The sequence below is a fragment of the Syngnathus floridae genome, chromosome 11 (assembly GCF_059516105.1).
Source record: "Syngnathus floridae isolate MCC-2025c chromosome 11, RoL_Sflo_1.0, whole genome shotgun sequence".
NCBI lineage: Eukaryota > Metazoa > Chordata > Actinopteri > Syngnathiformes > Syngnathidae > Syngnathus > Syngnathus floridae.
The window spans coordinates 8804140-8829291 of NC_142423.1; the positions used below are offsets into that span (position 1 = coordinate 8804140).

The 25152-nt window shown below is 42.1% G+C and overlaps 1 protein-coding gene across 2 annotated transcripts; it reads left to right on the forward strand.

Moving 5' to 3' along the window:
* Positions 1-284: 284 nt before the first annotated feature.
* iars1 (isoleucyl-tRNA synthetase 1) lies at positions 285-24806 on the forward strand. Of its 2 annotated transcripts, none has more exons than XM_088389228.1 (34): positions 285-374; positions 1019-1149; positions 1504-1660; positions 1732-1851; positions 1936-2018; positions 2174-2291; positions 2375-2522; positions 3428-3515; positions 4427-4487; positions 4630-4725; positions 5511-5633; positions 6754-6845; positions 7354-7452; positions 9862-9988; positions 11511-11584; positions 11696-11890; positions 12070-12156; positions 12515-12598; positions 13361-13505; positions 13984-14104; positions 14192-14283; positions 15074-15151; positions 15611-15732; positions 16680-16782; positions 16883-16966; positions 17853-18027; positions 19460-19572; positions 20475-20570; positions 21972-22148; positions 22773-22893; positions 22961-23086; positions 23157-23303; positions 23907-24059; positions 24255-24806. In XM_088389228.1, exons 2-34 carry the CDS (start codon positions 1031-1033, stop codon positions 24335-24337), a joined length of 3807 nt encoding a protein of 1268 aa, XP_088245354.1. In that variant the 5' UTR covers positions 285-374; positions 1019-1030; the 3' UTR covers positions 24338-24806. The 2 variants fall into 2 exon arrangements, with proteins under 2 accessions (XP_088245354.1, XP_088245353.1); XM_088389227.1 differs by having other exon boundaries at positions 302-374; positions 1023-1149.
* Positions 24807-25152: the final 346 nt, after the last annotated feature.

Genomic DNA, 25152 nt, shown 5'->3' on the forward strand with positions numbered 1-25152 from the left:
CTGCAAATCAGTAATCGGTCAAGTTCATTTATATACGCGTCTACGACGGTGGGTTGTTCAATGGTACTAGGAAAATTCTACATTTGCAGTTGGTCACATTACTCGTCTTTTATGGTTGCAAACACAACCAAAACCCCACACAAGGAGGAAGCACACTGAATAATGTGGCCGAGTTGTTAACACCCTAAATTTGATGTAGAGATTTATATGATGAGGCATTACAGTTACCAAACGACGTCCTCCTATTTAGAGTATAAAAACTCCGACTTTCCTTGAATTCTTGAATGAAACATTAAATCGTCCCGTGTCGTCACTTCCGCTCATGCTGACACCAACTTGCATCATTTCTTGTCTTGTCAACTCGGGTTGGACATGTGAGTAAACCATTCAGAGTGATACAGTGTCAAATAAATGATCGTGCACTCCACGTTTGCGCCATATTCTACCCCGTTGTGTAGATCTTGAACACCTTCCTCTCAGCAACGCCGCAACGCTTTTTGTCTCGTGCTAATTTACTTAAACATTGACCGGCTAACTTAGCACGCTTGCTAACTTGAAAGAGGCGTCATTATTTGGGAGAAGTGAACTTGAAATTAGCTTTTCTGTGCGCATTTTTCTGGCTATTTATTTAAAATGACTGATCAAGTTTATATGTGAGTTTTTATTTATTAACATTGGTTAATATGGTTTTGTTGACAAATTGTGGACAGCACAATTGGAAGCACACCAAAAATACATAAATAAATCTAAATGAAATGCATATGATGACTAATAGGTGTCGCTCATTCATTTCTTAAAATTGTCATGTGAACTAGTGGGGGAAAAAGTTCCAATAAGACTTGAAATGTTTTAATCTGCTTTTATTTTGGTTTGATTTAATTTGTATGTTCTTGTATTCGATGATCAATCAAATGTAATTCTATATTAGATACGTGACTGTATTTTGACTGTGACACATTTGTTAAGGGTACTACATAAATAAGTTTTAATTGTGTGATGCAATGTCTTGTATTGATAGACAGACGCCATCATGGTGGAACCGGTGCCCGAGTCCATCAACTTCCCTGCACAAGAAGAGAAGATCCTGCAGCTGTGGAAAGACAAGGACTGTTTTTACGAGTGCCTCAAACAATCCAAGAACAGGCCCAGGTGAGCGAATGGATGCATCTCAGCCACTGTTAAAGCTGTAGCACATCTTGTCAAACTAGTTGTTGATGACTGTCTTAACTTTTTTCTTAACCCATTCAGTGCCATCCCAATTGAATTGGCTCTTTGACCTCTATTGCCATCCATGGCAGTAAATAAGTTAAGATTTGAACCATTAGTCTGGTGCCAAAATATCAAAATCAAAGGCAGCATCATTGTCAGAAAAATGGCGGTCCCCTAGCCTGACCTGAATATCATAGCACTTAAGCATCCGTTCTTAAAGCGCTAATCAAAAGTTGAACATTTTATCAATCACTTTGGTCAGCTTAATTGTAATCACACAATTTCCCCCACCAGGTACACCTTCTATGATGGCCCACCCTTTGCCACAGGTCTACCCCACTACGGTCACATCCTAGCGGGCACCATCAAAGACATTGTCACCCGCTTTGCCCACCAGAGTGGCTTCCATGTGGACCGGCGCTTCGGCTGGGATTGCCACGGCCTGCCTGTGGTAAATGATACTGCATATTGTTTTTCACTCCTTTCCTGCTAGATCTGTCTTACCAGCAGTGTGTTTTGTAGGAATATGAGATCGACAAGACCTTGGGCATTACGGGCCCTGAAGACGTAGCCAAGATGGGCATTGCCGAGTACAACAAACAGTGTCGAAATATCGTCATGAGATACTCTAACGAGTGGGAGGTAAGAGCGTGTAAGGAGTAAGAGTGTTTTTGGGTATTTGGGGAACTGCCAAATGTGTAACCTGGGAATGTTGGTCGTTGCCAGGTCTCGGTCAATCGAATGGGCAGATGGATTGATTTCAAAAACGACTACAAAACTCTCTACCCGTGGTTCATGGAGACTGTCTGGTATGTTTTGTCACAAATGTACACTATTGTGATCCTCACCCAAATATAGAACATAAACTTGAAATACAACAGAACACATTGTCCTATTTAGCTCCGCTTCAATTCCAAGTATATGGTTCTATGTTCACTTTTATTGCATGACTTTGTTCTTTCAGGTGGGTGTTCAAGCAGCTTTATGACAAGGGTCTGGTGTATCGTGGTGTGAAGGTCATGCCTTTTTCCACTGCGTGCAACACACCGCTTTCCAATTTTGAATCGCACCAGAACTACAAGGTCCGCAGAACCTTCATATCTGAGACAGTCCATGAGGTTACAACAGACAGAAAAAAAAAAGTCAACTTCTTGTTTTATTTCAGGACGTTCAAGATCCATCGGTCATCGTTAATTTTCCGCTGCTAGACGACGAAAATGTGTCTCTTATCGCGTGGACCACCACCCCGTGGACGCTGCCTAGCAACCTGGCCCTGTGTGTCAACCCTGAAATTTCTTACGTCAAGGTCCAAGGTAAGCAGCGTCTCTACACAAAACGCTGCTTGTCATAGTCAGTGAGATACAGCAGGGGGCGCTGTTGCAGTGCAAAGCAAACAATTCAGCAACTGCACTGCCTGTGCTGCATGGGAGACCGCCTTGGAATACCAATGATTTTTTTTCTCCTTTGCATCAATTCTCATCCTCCTCATTCCATCTTCATCCAACATTTTCTTCCTGTTTAGCTTCACCCTCCACCTGTTTTTGACCTGACGTCGCTCTTTGCCTCGTCTCTCGGGCTTCTGTCATCCTCTGCGGGTCCGCGCCTCGCAGTCATCTGTCACACCAATGACGCGTAGGGACGTCTTCTTTTCCCCTATGCCGCTCCAGTCTCTCCTCCAAAAATCTTTTTAATTTCAAATTTTGCTCTTTTGGGAGCGTTCCGCTGCCGGATGAGCAGTCTCACAGCACGGCCATGGAGTCCTTACCTGACCTTGAGTTTTTATGGCGTTGGCCTCATTGTTATCAAGCAGGATTCGAGATCCTAGTTAGAGCCCCTCCACCTCCGAGTTAGCAGTAATGCGGAGAAGAGCATAACATGGTTGCTGTTTATCAAACATGAAACACGGATCAATGAACATAAATCACTCCTGTCAGGGCCATTTGTTCCAGCGTTCAAAAATTAAGCAGAGCATGAGGAGAATCATCAGTCACGTGTCGCAAATGTAGACAGCTTAGAAGACATTAATGAGGAGGAATGGACACTAAGCGCTCTGTCACACTATTTACCGGATGACCAAGTACTCTTCGCTTCAGATCTCCCGTCATTGCTTGACTTCCAAGCTCAAAACAAATTCTCACATGTAAAGTGAAATAAGTAATACGATCGTACACAGTTGCAGCTTGTCCTGACGTTGCCTATACTTGTTTCTTTTTCTCAGATAACATCACCACCAAAACGTACATCATGATGGAGTCCCGGTTGGGTGCGCTGTTTAAGTTGGAGAACGAGTACACGATCCTGGACAAGTGAGTGCTGCTCACTTTTCAAAAATGCAAGAGAGAGAAGAGAGAGAGAAGAGAGATATGAGATATGAGATATGAGAGATGAGAGATGAGAAATGAGAAATGAGAAATGAGAGAGAGAGAGAGAGAGAGAGAGAGAGAGAGAGAGAGAGAGAGAGAGAGAGAGAGAGAGAGAGAGAGAGAGAGAGAGAGAGAGAGAGAGAGAGAGAGAGAGAGAGAGAGAGAGAGAGAGAGAGAGAGAGAGAGAGAGAGAGAGAGAGAGAGAGAGAGAGAGAGAGAGAGAGAGAGAGAGAGAGAGAGAGAGAGGGAGAGGGAGAGAGGGAGGGAGGGAGGGAGAGAGGGAGGGAGGGAGGGAGAGGGAGAGGGAGAGGGAGAGGGAGAGGGAGAGGGAGAGAGGGAGAGAGGGAGAGAGGGAGAGAGGGAGAGAGAGAGAATCATGTGTCCTTTTTTAGATGTAGGTATGTCCTTTTTTAGATGTAGGTAATGAAACACATTGGGAAATGAGAACTTTGGGTGTCGGCACAAACTCTATTTCCATGTACATGTCACACATGAATACAAGTTTCAGAACTAGCCAAACTATGGGGGGAAAAAAAAGTGACTTACGGTCTGAAAAATACTCAAATGGTTTTTACAGTTGCGGTGGAACAAAACATATAAAAAATAACCTTGGCTAAATATACTGCCTTGTATATTTAGTACAATGTACAACAGTTGTGGCTGTTGTTAAAGTGTCAAAATCTCAGGTGAGTTACCGGTAAAGTACTTGGCATAATAAGGACAAACATTAAAAGATGGATAATGGATGGCTGTCTTGGGTGTGTTTCTCCAACTTCTCCAAAATTGTTTTCTGAAAACTTGAGTTTCGGCTCTACCTGACATTTGTCTTTGAAATATGTTCCTTTCTTTTCCAGATTCCCTGGCAAAATGTTAAGTGGAAAAAAGTACAAACCTCTTTTCAATTACTTTGCCAAGGTTAGTAAACTCTGTGGCACTCTCCTACTTTTATATATTGGCTACAAAATGAAATTCTTTGAATCTTTTTTTCTTTACTAGCCCGACCACATATTGCCATTTATATTTATGTACTTTAAATTTCTGCACCATTTGATCTCAGTGCGGCGAGAAAGGAGCTTTCCAGGTGGTGACGGATAACTATGTCAAGGAGGAAGAGGGCACCGGAGTGGTCCATCAAGCTCCTTATTTTGGAGCTGTAAGTACAGATGGGAATCTTTTACATTATTTTCATCTTGCTAAGTTAGTTGTGTACCATAGTGATTGTGTATATAGTATATACTGTATATAATTTAATATACAATTTAATTTAATCTTTCGGAATCCAAATTTGAGGATGACCTGGGTCATTGCTAATGGAGTTAGATGACCTTGTTAAGAGGACTTAGAATTCCCTGAGTCTTGTAGGTAACCTTCGGGTTGTCTTGGGTCCGCCACCACACTCGTTCATCTTTCAGACCTTGAATGTAAAATGCTTTAAAGGTTCTTCAATGCACATATTTTAGAGATGGCAGATCAATGCGTTTATTTCCCCCTAGAAGGTGGATTTCCATTTTTTTTTTCTACTCTAATGTCGTGGCGCCGAGATGCCAAACAGCCCTCTTAGCCATCCGTCTTGGGCCACTTGACAGGCTGTTTGAATACAGAATACATTTACAGTTGGAGTGCAATCAGCTACTCGGTGTTGAGCTGTAGCAGCAGCAGTTGTGCTTTGTTTCGTAGCTTTGCAAACACAACCATTTAGTATGGAATCATAAGGTGCCATTATGCTTGTGAAACAGCTTGTCAATGTGGTTGGCTAATTATTTGAATTTAATCTATTTAACGGCAATGTTTTGTGATAGGAAATGATATCGTTAAGGTAATATAAGACAATCTTTTATTTATTACAAAACAGTCTTGTGCTACACTGCTTTGTTATACCGACTAATAATGTAAAAGAGATTAATCAGCGTAATCACGTGTGTCTAATTTGCCATGTAGGATGATTACAGGGTATGCACTGAATACAAGATCATCCAAAGGGACCAGGCTCCGATCTGCCCCGTGGACGCCTCCGGCTGCTTCACATCAGAGGTCACCGATTTTGCGGGACAGTACGTCAAAGTGAGTGACACGTTAGCCCCATTTATATCGAGATTATCTTGGTGGTCTTATATCATTCATTGATAGTTTTTTTTTTTTTCGAGTTACCGGATAATGTGAAGACACTGAACAACTGAAACACTAAAGTTATTGTGTCAGCTATTGCACCACTTTTATAGGAAAAAGCACTAAATACACATTTGACATGCCTATCAGGTAGGCAATTATGGAAATGGTGTCCTAGGCAGCCCGAGTAAGTTGCGTCATTTACCCTGCCTACTCCATGGCCCCATTTTCTCAGCAAATTCCCTTGTTTCCATGCTCGTTCTCGATCCTTACTGCCGTCATATTTGACACCGCTTCTTAAAATAGCCTCCTTCCATTCCATCGCCACTCCTCGACTCCTGCCACCACCCCATTTGTCATCTTTGGCAGCCGTAATGTCTTCTTCGTCCTACCTGATAGCGCATCTCCTTTTTCCTGCATGTTAGCTTCATGATGTTGCCACTTGAGCTATTGCATTTTGGCAGTCAGTGTTTCTCTCAATTAAGTTTGGGTTCTCGATAAAACCACTTGGGCCGTATGAAGTTATTGTTTGTATTTAATAACTTCAGATACTCCAAAACTTTTAATATTTGTACCTGGATTTTAAAAGTACTTTGACCAATGAACTCCATTAGTCTACTCAGTAGTAGCTGGCAAAAGTCCTCTCACTTATCATATCGCAAGCTGGTGTGCTCACATTTTAATGAATTAGCGGTCAACCTGGTAGTAAAAAAAGGTTAATATAGGCCAAGAGTTTTTTTTTTTTTTTTTTTATGCCGATGAAAATATGAGATTTCTTTTTTATGACAAAGAAGTCTTGCAAAGTGTACCTTGGCTAGAAAAAGTGATGCAGGGTCAAGCACATTTCTCTCTATATGGTCAATTTTGTAATAACTTTCCTTTGACCTTTATTTTTGCTTAACTGATTAATATGAATAAAATCTAGATTAAAAAATATTAATTGGAATAAATCTGGGTTTAGGGTCTTTTAATCACTGTTGATGTACATGCTTGTGTGTGTTTAAAACCCATGTTCATCACATTTTCAACATTGCATTTATTTCTAAATATACGTATACTAATTTGATTACTGTAGGATGCTGACAAGAATATCATCAAGTGGCTGAAAGAGAAGGGTCGCCTCGTCAACTCCAGCTCTTTCAAGCATAGCTACCCGTTCTGCTGGAGGTGAGACATGCACAGCTCGCATCGTGTAACAGTAACATCTTATGACTATTGATATTAGGAATTACAGATCACGTTAAATACTTGTCTTATTCAGCAGCGGCAAACCGTGAGAGCCCCTGTCAAGTTGCAGTACAGTTTCTCAGTCAGCGAGGTCCAAATGTGCCATAGGGTCAATAATGGTTTGTGGTTTCAGAGCGGAATCAATTCAAAGTCAGTGTGCAAGCACAGTCATAACCTTTCAAGGTCCCACATTAGCAGAACTTCAATTCATTAACTTCTCTCCGAGCAGCGGTCGGGTTAATTAAGCTCGTTATATTCAGCGATGTCAAGCCACTAGTAGATGCAGGCTGGCGGAGATGAAAGTTTATTCGCTACCCCCCTTCATCATCTATCTGAGTTATGGAATGTAATCAACTGCTCGGCTTAAATGGTAGAAATGAATGCATGAAAATATATTCTACCGACACTTACTAGGTTTTCTGCCGTCGCCCATTTCATATACCTGCAGGTCGGATACACCCCTAATCTACAAAGCTGTGCCCAGTTGGTTTGTCCGTGTGGAGCACATGGTGCAGAAGCTGCTGGACAACAATGGACAGTGTTACTGGTAAGTCAGGCCAGACCAGTTTGCCACGCTCTGGCACACTAAATGTAGACGATATCTCAAAGCCACTAACTTTTCATCCAATAACTCCTACTACTCTAAGTAATACACAAAATCCACTGCAAGATCCCATATTTGCACAATCTATGTGTCATGCAATTATTGCTACGGCTTTACTGAAGAAATGATCCTAAGTAAAGTTATGGGTAGGCGGTTTATAATGAAGAGCTGGCAAAATAAAGATCCCATCAAATACTTAGGAATAATAAAATATGACATGCAAATTGTGCATTTTGCTAATCACAATAGCGGAATGTGAAGTAAACGTCTGCATGAAAGGCTCTCCAACCAAGCGGTATTACCCCAGGTGCTCCCTGTGCTCTTTTCTGAGCGGCTGGTAATGGGACTGTCAAACTGAGATGAATGACTAGCCACCAGGAAGGTGAACACACATACATATACACGCACACACTTAAAAGAAAGGGCGAGACTGACGTGCACTACTGTAAAGGATGAATTCATTTCCTGTGGCGTAATTGTGGTACACTTAATTTCACAGCAACCGATTATCTCTACGTGCATTTTAGATTAATTGACAGCAGTGGTGCACTTTTAATATGCTCTGAAAACGAACAGATCTTTAGTTATATTTTTATGTTGTACATCAAATAGATATTTTGGGAAGGTTTTGTGTCATAAACTTATGAATACCAAATGATCTTGATTTTTTTTTTTTTTTTAAATTCATTTATTAATTATTTCTTTAAATATCTGCAACACTATGCAAAGGAGTATATTGTAGATTTTTTTTTTTATGCAGAGAGAAAAAGGAAAATAATAGCTAAGTTTGTATATAGTATTGTAGTCAGTATGTGTCGTTGATATATGGATTAAATTTTATGAGGTATGAAACAACTGTAGCTCGGTGGTGTGTTTGGAAAGGTGTTGAATATGTATTTCATTCAACCATGTACAGTATGTTGATAATACAATTTCCATAATGCTGGATTTAGCTGACACGCTTTAGGCCTTCAAACATGCGCTCTTATGCAACTTTCTAATTAAAACTTTCCTCCAGCGAGCGTTAAATAATTGAAGGGATGCGTTTTGATTAGACACACCACTTCTGCTCCCGTGAAGATTTTTAATTCCACCCAGATTGTCTGTCAGGGAGCCTTGCTGGCTCATCAGCATCCCCATAAAAAGGAAAATCCTCCTCTGGTTCGGTGTGCTTTCACATCACGTTCGTGTTCGTTGATCAGAGGTTTAAAAAAAAAAAAAAAAGAAGCCCTTCAGAAAGCAAAGTGCTTGTTATCATATCCCCACAGTCATTTGTTCGGCTTGTCTCGCTTTCTCGCATTGGCGCAGCGGGCAGGCGAAGGCTAAGTATCTATTAGGCCATTTTTTTTTTTTTCTTTCACTAAATCAGCGACCAACCTAACAAGTACTCGAGGAGCGCTCATCTCTTCAGTGGAACCTTGACGACACTTCACCGACCATGACTGGACACAATGACTAATAGATGAGGCAGTATGTCCTGTTTCATCCACCTTCCTCCATTCCTTCATCAGTTTAAAAAAAAAAAAAAAAAATCACTGTGGGTTTCCACTCTACTGCCATCCTGCCTAACTAATACATAATTCTTACTAAGTAGATTTTTTTAATATATGAATTATAACTGATAGTCAAACCACCAAATTCCCTGCTGGACGTTGTCTTGTGGTTTTACTAATTATTGGAGAAATCTGCAAATGAATTGCTCATACTCATCTCTGCTATTATAACCCTTGAGTCCTCTGTCTGCTCAGAGCTTCTGAGTCCTCCAAGACTGCATACTTAACATCCTACATGTAGCAAGAGAAAAAGGAGGAGAGGAGTACAGGGACTTGGTGAGCAGCAGTGGCGAGAAAGAAAAAAAAAATCATTAAATTGATGTATTAGGGGCCTAAATAGAAATGCCTGCTACAAATGGGAATTGATGAACTCATTGCTTGGTGGGTGGATGCGGAAGATGATATATCCGACCTCCTCCCCCTCCTGCCACAACCGCCAGAACCATCTCAGCTTGCACTGCTGAGCAAGAGAGAAAACATTCAGTAAGGAAAAGACAAGAAGTAACCTATCAGGGGGAAGTATGCAAATAAGATCCAGCTCGCTTTTTTTGGCTTGGCACTATATTCGTACATTTATGGTGCGTAGGCTACAAAAAAGTGTGACCGTGTGAGATTATTGTATGACTAAAAATATCCTTTTCACATATGAACTGAAATAAGTCATTTCTACCCTTAAATAGCTTAAAATAGCCTTTTGTGCTTATCTTCAATCCACTGCACTCTTTTGGGGTCATGGCATTTGTATAAAAAAAAAAAGTGAATCAATGACAGCACTCATCAAATCTTCCATCTCTTTCAGGATTCCTGATTTTGTGCGTGAGAAGCGCTTTGGCAACTGGCTAAGGGATGCGCGTGACTGGGCCATTTCAAGAAACCGTTACTGGGGCACGCCGATCCCCATGTGGGTCAGCGATGACTACGAGGAGGTCAGGAAAACACAACATATGCAAAGAAATGACCCATTAAAATCGCCATGAGCATGACAAGGCACTATGGAAATTCTATAACTCATTTTCATCAATTAATTACGTTTCATCAATTAATTCCGTTGAGAAAATGGATGGATATGCATTAGGGTAGTTATCGTATTGGGTGACCATCGTTTCCATTATGTGCAGTGTGACTACATATTACAGCCCCCCCCCCCTCCCCGGAACCATTAGAGTCCCTCCATAAACTAAACTCATACATAATTTATTTATATAAACAAAAAACCTAATGGGTTCTGGTTTCTCATCATACCGGTAAGGGGAACATCCAAGGAATACAATGCAAATAGCGATGGAATAGAAAGCAGAGAAGATAATGGAAGGTGGAGGAAAGAATAAATGACACTATACAGAAAATGGATACAAGTGAAATACAACCTCCTAGTTAAACTGCTTGTTGTAATTTCATTTTTATCTCATACGAAATCATATAAAGGAAATTCATGTGTCCCAGGTTTCAGCAGGCTGCTTCATAAAACCACATAAAGGATAAACAGAAATTTCCCATTAATGAAATAAAAGAGAGGCCTGAAGATTTTTAGCGTTGCTTTTTTCCCCCCAATAATGCGATGAAAAACTAAGTAATGTACCACTGATTTCTTTCTGAGGAAGAATCACGTTGGACTTTACGCATTAATGTTTGAACTTGCACATTTTATTTGACTTTTAAGAATATTTTTTATTCAACTCCAAATGGTACCACCTTTGGGGTTTTCCACTTTCCATTCTATATTCAGAATGTTTCAGTTTCTCTTTCATAAGATTCCGTTCAAACTAGGAACTGTCACTGATCACAGTCAAATCCAACTGACGCGGCGAAGTCAAGTGAACTTAATAAAGCTGTCACGATTGTTTTTTTTTTGTAGCTTAAATGAAGTGCTGGTCCCTGGGCTGAAAGAGAGAGGGCTGATGACCCGCTTGCTGGAAATAGCGCTGTCACTCCCTGGTGCCTGTCTTAACTCTTCCCATACTAGCACCAGCATACTCGCATACACAAAAACGGTTTCTTTGTGGTTGCCAGTCTGATTTCCATCCCCTACTAGCTGTTCTTTTAGTTTTGTCGCTTCCAGGTCCAGTGTGAATATTGTCAGTATTCTGTTGCCTTCTTTGTGCCAGATGGGGGTTAGCAAAGGTAGTTTATGTGGGCCATGTTAGCTACCTTGCGCTGTCAAAACTAGAGCAGAGCCCATAGGCCGACTCTCGGCGGAGAGCACTTTACAAAGTTGCGCTGAAGGTGTTTTAACTTAACACAGAGCGACTTTTACATTGAGTTTACCTCTGCGTAGCGTGTTTTAACTCGAGGCTGATCAAATTCTAAATCCACTGCACATGTCTGTGCTCACTAACCTATGTCACCATACCACCGCTCTTCCAATATTGATAATGTTCTTCACTGTGTCATTCAAATGTAAGCTTGGGTGGCGCTTTACTCAAATGTGAGTGTGTGTGTGTTGATCAGGTGGTGTGTGTCGGCTCCATTGCCGAACTGGAGGAACTCACTGGCGCCAAAGTAACTGACCTGCATCGGGAGAGGTGAGTGGTCAAGCAGAAAGCCCAATCCAAACTATTCTGTCTTCGAATCGCCTAAAAAAAAAAGTGATCTTGGTTGTAATTTCACACCCTTTGCACTCTCTCCCTCCTCAGCATCGACCATCTAACCATCCCATCGCGCTGCGGCAAAGGTGTCCTGCGGAGGATCACTGAAGTGTTCGACTGCTGGTTTGAGAGTGGCAGCATGCCCTACGCCCAGGTCCACTACCCCTTTGAAAACAGGAAGGAATTTGAAGACACGTTCCCGGCGGACTTCATTGCCGAGGGCATTGACCAGACCAGGGGGTGGTAAGTGGAAGAAGGAAGGGAAGTGACACAATGTCGCAATTAAAATGTGACCGAGAAAAAACATTTATCAGGATTTCTCTGCCCACCCATCAAGTGTGAAATTACATCACCGAATGATTTTTAGAGAATGTTAAATAACTTTTTCCATTGAAAGCTTCTTTTTTTGTGCCCCTCTTTAGGTTCTATACTTTGCTGGTGCTCTCCACAGCGCTGTTTGGCAAACCGCCCTTCAAGAACGTCATCGTGAATGGCTTGGTACTTGCTAGGTGAGTCTTCTGTCTTGTAAGTGATGTCCTCCTATCGCCACCATTTTCTTGGCAATATTGTCATACATCTCCCATCCTTCACCTGTCTGTTCACCTGCTGCTTAAGATCGTAGTGGTGTGTGTGCTGTGACATTTAGTTGCTCAGAGGTGCTCGTCAGTTGGGCCCATCATCGGCTTCTTCTTCCTCCTCCTCAGCCTTGGGCTCTAAACCACCGTGCTCACAGGCCTGCTGACCTGGAAGGCCGCTGCTAATTTGAATACCAAGTGCTCTGTTACTTAGATGGTTTTTTTTTTATGCATGCGTGCTTTGTGTATGTGTGTGCACATTAATTCCTTTGCCTGTGTCACCTCCCCGCAGCGATGGACAGAAGATGAGCAAGCGCAAGAAGAACTACCCGGATCCGGGCCTCATAGTGCAGAGCTATGGTGCCGATGCCCTCAGGTCAGATCTTGCTCTTGAATGTGAGCAAGTGTGATTATGCGTTTCTGAAGCATGAATAGCTGTATGCCAGTGGGAGAGAGAGTCTATATATGAGTGTGCGCTAACCTACCTTATGTCATTAGCTGGCATAGTTTGGTAAGAATCATGAGCTAGTCCGAACCGCCATAATCCTACATGCTGCACACGCACACACTCACGCAAACGGTACACTCACATGCACAGTTCTCTTTTGCCCTGAGCTGTTGAAGCACCGTGGCATATGGCCTAATGAATAAAGCACCACACAGTTGCACCATATGTTCACATACACAGGAAGAAAAGTGAGTTGCATCGAGAAATATGTTTGTTTGTTTCTCTCTCAAATGCAATAAAATAGAGAAGACCTGTATTAGTCCCGCATTGGGATCATTCCAGTTTTATCGAAGCTATGCGGACAATTGCAGCACTCAGGAAGATATAATTTACAACATCAGGGAAGGAGGCGATGTAGCATTACATGATTAATTGATGCTAAAATATGTAGATGTGAACTGCAAAAAAAAGTACATGTCCATATTGTAATGCATTGTAATGTTTTCACAATTTTGAACTGAATGCCATTTTTATGAGCATATCCAAGTGTGCGGTGGCACAGCTCTTAATCAATGTGTTGATTTGAAGAAGCTGATTGAATAAAATTGCCCATTTTCAGTCAAGCGCAATACAAAGTGCCTCAACTCTTGCTCGCTGAGATTTTTTTTTACTATCTGACTCTCACTGCAGACTGTACCTCATCAACTCCCCTGTGGTGAGAGCAGAAAACCTGCGTTTCAAAGAGGAGGGCGTTCGCGATGTGCTGAAGGATGTCTTCTTGCCGTGGTACAATGCGTATCGCTTCCTGGTGCAAAATGTGCAAAGGTTACAAAAGGTACGGGCCCTTAATGAACATCACAAAATGTCACTTCTGTCCAAACGCTCCCGCAAGTCATCCTTTCTGCTCCCATGTTTAAAAAAAAAAAGAAAACATAGACACGCTTGATGGCATAACAATCTCAGACTAATTGATTCATTGCTCATTGGTACCAAATGGTAATTACCTTTGATTAATAGAATGAAATAATGTTGTAAAAAGGTGCAGTAATTAGTCCCTGGAGTGTTGTTTATCTACATGTGGGTGTGTATTTAATTTTGTAGTTTTAAAAACGCCTCCCGCTGAGGGAAAAAAAATGCATTAGTATTCAGCATAACACTTTATCGTGAAGATCCAATTAGATATTGGCCCATAAGCAATTCTTTTTATACGCATAATAATTACATCACACTATGATTTTTGTGACCCCGTGAGTGATAGTTTCCGTTGTTGTGATGAAGTGTGTACCGATGCTGGTTTAAATTATTGCGCCCAGGAGGACGGCCTTGAGTTTCTGTATAACGAGAACACCGCAAAGCAGAGTGACAACATCATGGACAAATGGATTCAGTCTTTTACGCAGTCCCTCATCCAGTTTTTTAAGACTGAAATGGACGGTGAGTAGACGCTTGTGTGTCAAGTAGCTTTTGCATCTGGCTACTTATGAGTGTGAAAGTGCTTACAAGCTGTTGTCTGTCACGCAGCGTACCGCCTGTACACCGTGGTGCCTCGTCTGGTCAAGTTTGTTGACATGCTCACCAATTGGTATGTTCGGACTAACAGACGCCGTCTAAAGGTGAGTTGAGCCGACTGACTTTTTTACGTTGTTATGAATATTTTAGTTGCTCAATTGTATTTGGAATTCCACCCTTATCATATGTACTTTAAGATAGGATGGACAGAGAGATCTAAGTGACCAAAGACAATGGCAACTATATGATGATGAACACTTGTGCTTGTGGATATTGTCATTCATATAACTCGTTGCAATCGCATCATCACACTAGAAAAATACAGTGGGCGGCCCCCTGCTGCACATCAATCAGTAGCTGCATACATACAAGCTTGCTGCAATAAAAAAAACCAAAAACAAAACTGCGAGCCGTGGTGTTCTTAACAGCTACCGTATCTATATGATAATCATACATGGAAATAGAAAGGGAGAGTGCTGTGGCTATATCGGAGGCAACTGGTTCCATTGTGCATTGTCCATTTCTGCAACACATTCCCTACCCTTATCTGTTCCACTCACTGGGGACATAATGTGGTGCCTTGAGAAGTTTAATTTATGCGATCACTCAAAACACCGCAAATTATCTTTCTCCATTGCAATGAATGGAAATGCAATTAATCGTGCTTGGTGGCAAAGATAAAACAGAATATTCGTAATCATCTATGTTGTATGCCACATAGAAATTATACAACAGACCACCATGTGTGATTTTCCGCCATTATCAGTGGACCTCTTTTTTTGCGTGTGCATTAGTGGCATTGGACTATTGTGTGTTTGGGTACTTGTGCCCTATTCACTGCTCCATGGGTAGAGGCATTGTATTGACAATTTGACATGTGTTTGAACTTTGTAGGGCGAAAGTGGTACAGAGGACTGTCTGTGGGCGCTGGAAACCCTCTTCAGTGTGCTCTTCTCCATGTGCAGGCTGATGGTGAGTCATCGCAGCTTGTGTGAAAGCGTTAAGAGTAAGAGAAAAATTTTGTTGGGGGTTTGTGTGTGTGTGCATGCATGACAGACTGATTGCACGAGTGTGAAAGAGGATCTCATATATATATTTTTTTGAAGGTTATGAATAAAAAAACACGTGAGCCAGCTAGCCTAACCTAGATCAATATAGATCATTTGTGCAGCTTTATGAATTCATTAGTATGCTCAAAGTGCAATGCTCGCACAACTCGGTTTGAACTTTTGCTTATGAAATCTCGGGAATAAAATGTGTTAGATGTGCTTATTTTCCTCCCTTCGCCTGAAAAATAAATGTCTAAAGCTCCTTTTGACTTTTGGACTTCTGCAGTGGGAAATGTAAATGAACCACAGTTGCACAGCATCAAATCATCTTCCTCTTATTTTTTACTACAGTTGCTCTGCTTTTCCCCTCCTTTGCCCTCAGGCTCCCTTCACACCCTTCATCACCGAGATGATGTACCAAAACCTGCGTAACCTCGTCGACCTCGCTTCTCTGGAGGAGAAGGAAACCGGCAGTATCCATTATCTTATGCTGCCCCAAGTCAGGTGGGAGGGGGGGGGGGAGATCCCTTCATTACATAAAAATTAGTTGAGTGCGTGATTCTTAATCAAACTTTAATGGATAGTACGACGTTTCCCTTAGAGCTCTTATCAACATAAAATACCAGTCAGATGCACGCCAGACCGACTTCTATTAGCACTGTTGTCTTAAATCGTCGATTAGAGGATTTGCTATCAATTCTTTTCACAATTTAAAATCAATGCCAGGTGTCTGGAGACGAATGATATCTTTAGCTCCGCCTCCAGACTGCAAATGAGTGCTGGGTGCCTGATGTCGCCACTTGTTAATTGAATTAATTTAATACTGTACTCATTAAACCTTGAGCCACAACATATTAATTAAAACAGTTAATGATGTAGTTATTAATGAGATGGCACTAATGTTTATTGGGATTTGTTTTATTTTCTGACACTTTCTGACAACAATAAAAACAGGTCGAATTGACCAAGGAGCATCATTGCTTTTTCCTGAAAATGAAAACATTTAAAAAAAAAATAGTTAAGTGATTAATCGAATAAACATATTCCACTCTGGTTTTCACATTTTTTTCAGTTCAAATAAGCAATTTAGATGAAATTTAGACAAAAATTAATTGCAAAAATTAGACTATAAATTCACTCGCTACATACAAACAGATTAGACTATTAGTCAGCTAACAGATGCCTTTTCAGATTGGTGTTCATAGCACTGCAAACATCTACTGTACACAATCTGGTTGGTCATAGTTTTTTAGCTATTTTTAATGCTTACTATTTGCTTTGCAGTTTTTTTGACAAATTCATCCGATGAAATGCACATATGAGAAACGTAGTTCTAAAGCGAACAGATGAAGTGATAATCTGAGTCAAGTGGCCGTTTATCGACTCAAGGAGCGAAGCGGCATCTTTCAAATTGGGGATGTGCTAAACTTCTCCATGTTGCCTTTTTGCAGGGAAAATTTGATTGACAAGCGCATAGAGAACGCCGTCTCTCAGATGCAGTCGGTGATCGAGCTCGGGCGGGTCATCCGTGACAGAAAGACATTGCCGGTGAAGGTAAATCATCCATTTTGTCTCATGCACGACCAAAACTCCGTGTACTGGTATATGACTGCTGCTGGGCTGTGAACATTTGATTGACTGTCATGTGCTTCAGTATCCACTGAAGGAAGTGGTCGTCATTCACCAAGATCCAGATGCTCTGAAAGACATTCAGTCGCTCCAGAAATACATCCTGGAAGTAAGTCCATCCGTATATGTAAATGATACAAATAATAACTCTGCACCCAAAATATTGGGTACAGCTGCTGCATGCTTCTTTCGGATTCTTTGCTGCAGGGGAAACGCGTGCAGGCAGGAGCGATGGCTTTCTCACCTTTGAGCGTTTAAGCAGCCGAGAAGACATCTTCGATAAATGCAGTGTACTTTAGAATGGATGAGAATAAGCAGCACACTGTGCAGCGGTGCATGACCTCCTATCTTTTTCGCTCTCCACTGGCAACTGTATTAAACCAAATCCACATATAAAGAGCCTGCTCAAGCCATCACCGAGTTAAAAATAGCATATCACCAAGTCATCTGCGTGAAATATCTGTCTCAACCACTTTGCAGCACAATTGAGAGGAGCGTGACCAATATTTGCCTTATCACATAAGAACGTCACGTATTTCCCTCTTTAGACGAAGGAGAATTGAACGTATAGAAATGACCGAGAAAGGCTGCCAGACTCATTGGGGACATAAAGATGGGCGAGCTGAGTGACTGCTTGATTTCATGGTGCACTCCCTCTGTGACAGAATGACTCTCCAGCGTGAACTTCTTGATTTGTTTCTTAGACTGGCTGGCAGAGCACTTAAGTTTAAAATTGCTGTGTTGCGTAATCCTTATATATATATATATATACAGTCTATAGAATTCAGATTCTTAGGCCTGCCGCACACTGACTTTATAATAGTTTCTGTCATTAGCAAATCCTTTTAGAAACGATTATCCATTCGATTATTCCATTGAATACTTGGGTGACATATGTCATGTGGCATCTCAGAACTCTGTTGCTAACCAAAACAGCAGCAAACTCGGTCCCTGAGTAAGTATGAGTTCCTCATAATGTCTCTCTTCTCTCCCAGGAGCTCAATGTGCGCCAGCTGACCATCTCGACAGACAAAGACAAGTACGGCATCCGTCTGCGGGCTGAACCGGACCACATGGTGCTAGGCAAGAGGCTGAAAGGGGCATTCAAAGCCATCACCGCTGCCATCAAGGAGCTCAGCAGCGAACAGGTTGAGGCCTTCCAGAAGAAAGGTATGGCTATTAAGTCTACTTGAGGGTAAAATAGATGTCATGCTTCAACTGAAATGCCGCGTCCATTTGCAGAATTTACATCATAGAGGAAGACTATCCTCTTTATAACAAACAAGTGTCTATATTAAAATGCGAAAGCCGTGTCCAAATCAACAAAGCGCGTTACTGATCTCATGTATCGCCAAGTAAACTCGCCGCAAAGCAGCACAAGGTATTTTGTCTCTCCAATTAGACGAGGATGAAGGCGCAGAGAACCCTTAAGTCTCACGGGAAAGATGCTGCAGAAGTCATCCGGACTGTGGGAACTTAGCGTTGCCAATCACTTGGACGTTTGAAGTCCAGTCCGCTCGCAGAACGAAGCAAAGTGTGGCTCCGAGTGACAGTTTATTTTGAGTGAGGAAAAAGCTTGCATTGCCTAACAACACACCTCAGAAGAAGACTTTTCATTTCCAGATCCATAATAGGTGAAAATCTGTGCTGAGAATGTTGCGTTCTCCCCCCTCCCACATGCTATGTAAACTTTTTAAATGTATTTTGATATTTAAATGTATTTGAAGACACACAATTTTGTAAGCATACAATTTGTAGAAAATACTCTGCATATATATGCGCCTTTGCCTTCAACGGTTACACTTTGATGATGGTCGCGTGGTTTTATCCAAAGTCTGAAAAGGCATCACTTTGTACCTCGGCTCTGACATTGATCCCGTCATTTTGATGGGGTACCTAGGAGGTGAATCGCGAGCAAAAGCTGGAAACCAAAGCGTAGAGATGAAGGATAAGATAAGACAAGAAGCGGAGTGACTTCCTCCCCGCCTCTCGCCTCGGGGTGTCCAGGAGTGAAGAAGGGGACGTGGTCACGGTTTTTCAAGAGAACATAGAGACGGTTAATTGGTGCCCCTGGCAAACTTCAAACACGAGGAAAGTTGATTGGCCACATTGTTTGACAGCTTGTGCGGATGCAGCCACGATGCTTGTTCTTCTCAGGAATTTCTTCATACAAGTGAAGGCGAATCTAAACTAAGGGTAGAAGAGATCAGCATTCTGGGTGATCTGAAACTCTGTTTCTGGAATATTTTTTTGCACTAATAGAGCTTCTTGGGTAAAATTAAAACAGCCAAAAGGTGTTTTCAAAATATTTGGACGGTCATTTGGCTAATTCATTTCATTTTACAAATTCAGAAAATGCTGGCAAGTTTGTTACAAAAGTCCCATAATGAATCTCATTGGTTTGCAGTCTCGGTGAAAGGGAGCACATCAACATCTTATTGAATGAGATTATCCCAAGCCCATAATGGGGAAAAAAAAAATCATCTTCTGTTGACTGCTCTAATGACCGTCGATCAATTATGCTTTGATTCACTTCACAGGCAATACGAATCCTGTCTGCTTACGCAATCTTTGAGTCAGCTTGACATATGCCGCATTTCAGGTTCCATAGTGGTGGACGGCCACGAGCTTCATGAAGAGGATTTGAGGCTGATGTATACGTTCAATCAAAGCTCTGACTCAGCCGCACAGTATGAAGCCCACTCTGACGCACAGGTGAGCGAGTGCTTGGCATGTGGATGCTAACACTTCTTATGTGACGCTCAGAAAAGTAATGACGCAATTTAGCATTTTACTAATTGCCTTTCCAATGTAGAAAATCGTAATGTTAGATTCTTTCTGTGAATGTTCTGAACTCCTCTTTTCCATGCTAGTGTTTGCCACGTGAGCTGGAAATGATGCCATGAATTCTTCCGATCAATTCGCCGTTAGCACGCGCAACCCGAGTGTACGTCGTCAAATCTAATTTGGATCTTCCGCTGTATTCCACTCCGTCTTAACAAGCCAAAACGAGATGACAGATGGCGAACATTTTGACATGGTACTGACACACTCGTCATGTCGCGCGTCTACTGTACACGGTTGAGAACAAACCATAGTGTCGCTGAGGCGACAGTCTTCTCCCTGAGTGGGCAGGAGATGCAGAAGAATCATCACCGAGCTAAGTGGAGACCAGCTCGTCTGGCTTTTTCCCACAGGCCATCACTCATCATCGCTCTGTCGAGCGGACGCACAACGCACGGCTGCGCCACTCTACCGAGTCGGCTTTTTAATTCGGCGCCATTCTCGCTCCCTCGCATCGCCTCTCAGTCTCCCATCTGTCTGCCGCGCTCTCGGCCGTGTATTGTTTACATGCACCAAGACTGTTCCTCAGTACAGTACATTACAGTCGCCGTGACTCGGAAGATAACGAGCTTGACCTGCTTTCAGGCGCACGGTCCATCTCGTGTATGTTTTTCCCCCGTTTGACGATATTCTGTGCTTATTATCCTAAAATATATTGTTTTCAAATATGTGCCTTTGAATTGCTATCGAATCAGCTCAATTGGCAAAACATGCATGCAGTCTGCTTACTTATGGCTCATCTTTAAGAGTGTGTCATCTTGTCTGTGCTGTAGGTGCTGGTACTGTTGGATGTCTCCCCGGACCAGTCCATGGTGGATGAGGGTGTGGCCAGGGAAGTCATCAACCGCGTTCAGAAATTACGCAAGAAGGTTGGTAGGGGCGGGGATCGTATATCTTATATATTTTTTTACATTTCAACAGGCTACTGTATAATAATTTCGCTTCTGTGGCTGTATTTCCCCCCCAAAGTCTGAATGCTGCAAATTAGTCAATTTTCTGGGTCACGGCGGAAAATGGTCAAACCTCATTATAAATGTTCCTAATAAACGACGTAAGAATATGAGTGCGGGGGTGAAATTTTGATTCTTATTATTTGTAATTAAACAACCCAATTGGTTGAATAATGAAGCCCCTTTCAGTTTCAGACCGCCAATTTCCATTCAGCATTAGCCATTTTCTTTTTGTTTGTTTCTACCCTTGTGATGGCCCTCCTCCTTTGCCTTCTTTCTTCATATTTTTTAACACTCTCATGCTAATTTGCGAAATCTTTCCATAGCAGCGTCCCAGTCAGACATTTCTTCATCATAAAGTGGGATTAATGGCGGCTTAATTACGCTCTGGCCCCTTTCAGATTCGAGCGTTGGAGCTTTGAAGTGCGACCGGGGAGTAAAGACGGATTAGCCGGCAGCCTCTTGTTTTCGCGAGAAACAAACACGTTTTTTCCAGTTGCGCACGGTCGTAGCGGCGGTACTGCTGGCTGGGTCCCGGCTAGGCTGCATTCCAACTCCTATTTCACCCCCCTCCCCATCCATGATCTGTGAGGAATTTTCCACCCTGGGGATGAGAATTAATTTACCCAATGTTCACTCGTACTATGGCTCTGTTTGTGCTCGTGGGTGTTTTTGTTTGTGTGCTTGTGGTAGCAGTAGGTCAACTTATTCTTTATCAGGAGTTTTTATCAATCCACACGCACACACACACCTGCGCCCACAATCAGAGCGGCATTCCCATCAGCAGAGGGTCGCCGCCTTGACTTGGCAGCGAGAGCCTATAAACCTTCTTCCATTGATTGAGCACTTCTTTGTATTTCGCTAGCTTTATTTTTCTGCCCTTGAGCTGTATGTTGCGATTGCATTGTGCACGCGTGTGTGTGTGGTAGTCACAAAATTGCATCGGTCCGCACATGCGGCACGCAACAGTCACGATTAGGACGGAATCAATGTTTTCAAAGGTGGCGAGGTTAGCGGAGTCTCCAAGCGCTGAAATGCTGCACGAAATGATTTTAACCTGTCTTTTTTTTGGGTGTGTCTATTTGTTCGCACACTTTTTTTTTTCTTCTTTCTACTGCTTTCTAATCTCACTCGCTTTCATGTCGCTGTGATGTTAATCCCATTCTCTCTACATTTAGGTAACCGTTCCCTACAGATTTGATGTATTATTGCGAAATAATTTCACCCTCCATCATCTTTTCCTAATCAAAAACATCAAGCAGGTGAATGTCTTTTCAAGAGTTTAATTGTGTTCATCGTCATGTCCGTGTTTTTTCTCAGGGTCATTTGGTGCCGTCGGATGAGATCACGGTGTACTACCGCTGTCAGCCAGACGGGGAGTACTTGGGTTCAGTGATTCAAGCTCACACGGATTTCATCCTGGCGACAACGAAGGCGCCGCTACTGCCTTACCCGGTCCCTAAGGGTGCTGGCATCATTATCCAGGAGATGACGCAGGTACGAGTTTGTAAAGCATCAGTGGAATCTTCAAAGTTGAACATAATTTTTTTTAATTCGTTATTAGAAATCCCCTACAAATGACTAATGATTAGTCACCAAAAGTCTCATTTCAGTAATGCAGTTCTATTTATTTTGGTACCAGTCAAGATTATGAAAATATCACTGAAATGTTCCTAATTTTTTACTGTACACATGGTAAAGGTTTTTCGAGTGCCGAATGAGTTAGACTGGGTCCTTGAATTTTATTATACGGTTTGTATGGTCACAACATAACCCAAATTTGTATGTAAAATTCAGACACCTTGTAGTTTATTACTAACACAGAAGGAAAGTCGCAATCACAGTAGATATTTGTATGGTGAACATTTCTTGAACGTAAAACTTAAAAAGTCTGTACACTTGCATGGTAAACATTTCTTGAACGTAAAACGTAAAAGTCTGTACACTTGATCCAGGGTTTATGATAGCGACAGCTTGTGCGTGATGAATGAGTCATCCACTTGATATTCCCTGTGGGAAATCCATTTGGAAGTCAACTGTTTTAGCAGCTACATTAAAGTGCTAACGAATGTATTTGATTCCCCCTTCACGTACACTTTCTGTCCCTTATGTTTGGTACAGCTGAAGGGCTCCGACTTGGAGCTAACGATTGTAAAGGGATCGTCAACGCCACGGGCCGCTATAAATGGCCCGGCGTGTGCTTACGTCAACCTCAAAGTGAAAGTCAACGGCAAAGAACAAGGTAGAACCAAAGACAAAAAAAAAAGGAAAAATTACAACTTGTACAAATTGTTTAACTTGTTTTCCAGATGGGGTGGTGCTGCTGGAGAATCCAAAAGGCGATAACATGTTGGACGTGGATAAGTTGAAAACGGTGTGCGTCAGCATCTTCGGGACCAACAACGCCAAGCTTAAATTCTTTAGTGACAGCAAGGGTGAGCACGGGGCCAAAACTGTTCCTCTGTGGATTCTTTCTGTCTAAAGGCGTGCTCGTCTCCACCGCAGAATTGCCGAGTAAAGCGGACCTGCGGGCCCTGAGTGGTAAAACCTTGTCGGTGACAACAGACCTGACTTCCCCCGGGACCACCACCCCTGGCAGCGCCCTTGCGTGTCCTTACGTGAACTTGATGCTCTGTGATGCACGGCCCGCCGGTGAGAACACGCACATCCAACAGATGTTTTTGTAACATTGAAAATAGCATGTACTCTAAATTTTCAGTTTGTGCTTCATAGTTTCATGCACCCATAATGTGGCTCCTTCTATTGTGCATTCCTTGCCCACTAGGGGGCAGTATGTTTTTAACACACATGAATGTGTGTTAAAAAAAAGACAGTCACAACTTCACTAAACTGCAGTAATTAAATTAGTTGTTTTACACTGAGGATAAAGAATTCATGCCTTTGGTTTTTTTCTATTGTCTGCCTACATTAACATTATTTGTGTTCAAATTTCTGTTGCTTAGTGGTAACCTTGATGCTAGTTTCATTATTAGCCCATCTGCCTTTTTGCATTCATACTCGCTGCCTCCATTTCGTGCTCATAACGTAACTATTTGCTTGCCCCACAAGACAAAAATTGTGAAACGAGCAACATTTCGTATCTAGAAACACTCATAAGTTGAGTCACTCATAAATTGAGATACCGTTGTATGAAATGGAGGTCGATCAGTGGGCCACACTGAGGCCACACTCATTTGTAGCGTAATTAGTCAAATGTGTGTGTACCTGTCTTCCTCCATACTCGCACTCCTGCAGAGTGCAAAACGGGACAAGTGGGCACCCTGCTGCTGGTCAACCCAGTGGGCCAGAACAGGCTTGACTACTCCGGCCTGATGTCGGAAGCCGCCAAAGTGTTCGGCCTCCGGGGTAGGCGGCTCAAACTCTACCTGGACCAGGATCTCAGCCAGGGTAATCACATTCGTCATTGTTTTTGTTTTCTTTTTATTTAACCTACACGATCAATGCTGTTTTTTTGGGGGGGTACTCTTTTCAAACCAAAAAAATGATGAGCTAAGCCAAGCTGATACCGTGCAGTGGAAAAGAGACCACAGATACAATGAAGTCTATTAAGTAAGTCATTAAATATCGTTTTGTCTCTTTTAGAGCTGCCGGTTGATTCTGCAGTAAAATCTCTGGACACCAAAACTCTGTTTGTGCGAGTTCTTCCCACCACGGCGGATTCGTAGAACCCTAAGGAAAAAAGGCAACTTAAGACTGGTCATCATTGTTACAGTACAGCTTCCAACAATCCTTTTTTTTTTTTTTTTTTGCGTGTTACTCAACTTGGGGTCATCCAACTTTTTAAGACCCAGAAGCACACCAAAATAAAAATAGCACAGACCTCTTATGGAAAACAGTTAATTAATCACTTGTAATTTTCTTTCCCATTCACTACTAAAAACTTGCAAGGTGTCCTTTTTCAAAACTCATTTAAGGTGTAAGGGTCCAGACTAGTCATGACGAGTGTGCCAATTAATTGGGCAAACCAATTTGCATTATTGTGGCCAAACGCCATTTACTATTTAACAGATAAAACTTGCATTGCTTTGTGAGTCTTCATTTAGAAAGTTGAAATGAAATTTTCGGCCGGCTGAGCTTTCAGGTTGACATATGGAAAAATGCTGTCAAATGGAATAAATCAATGGTGATGGAAAATGAGCTTTTTTTTTTTCCCCTTTTAGTCTGCGCTTTCAGGCTTGTCAAGGGAAGTACGTCTAGTCCCACAGCGTCAACCTCATTTGCTCTTTAGTTTGTCTGCTCGACTCACACACTTTGCCCCATTTGTTTGCCTTACCTTCTTTAATTGCAGGGTCGGCCATTAAAGGCAACAAAGGGGATTAAAGATGCTTTCAGTGGCAGTAATGAGGTAGGACAATAAAAAAAATAAAACTTCCCACCCACGACACCAATAACAACTTATATGCAATGCAACATTAAGCGCAGTGATTAAAACAGAGGAAACGTGTGACGTTAATGCCTCAAGCAAGGATTAGTGGGAGAA

Excerpts from the sequence above, each read along its gene's own strand:
- iars1 (XM_088389227.1), top strand. The coding sequence starts at position 323 with ATGCTGACACCAACTTGCATCATTTCTTGTCTTGTCAACTCGGGTTGG. Across the intron at positions 2,019-2,173 it reads TGGTTCATGGAGACTGTCTG|GTGGGTGTTCAAGCAGCTTT; the intron begins GTATGTTTTGTC and ends TTGTTCTTTCAG. Across the intron at positions 13,506-13,983 it reads ATGTGCAAAGGTTACAAAAG|GAGGACGGCCTTGAGTTTCT; the intron begins GTACGGGCCCTT and ends TATTGCGCCCAG.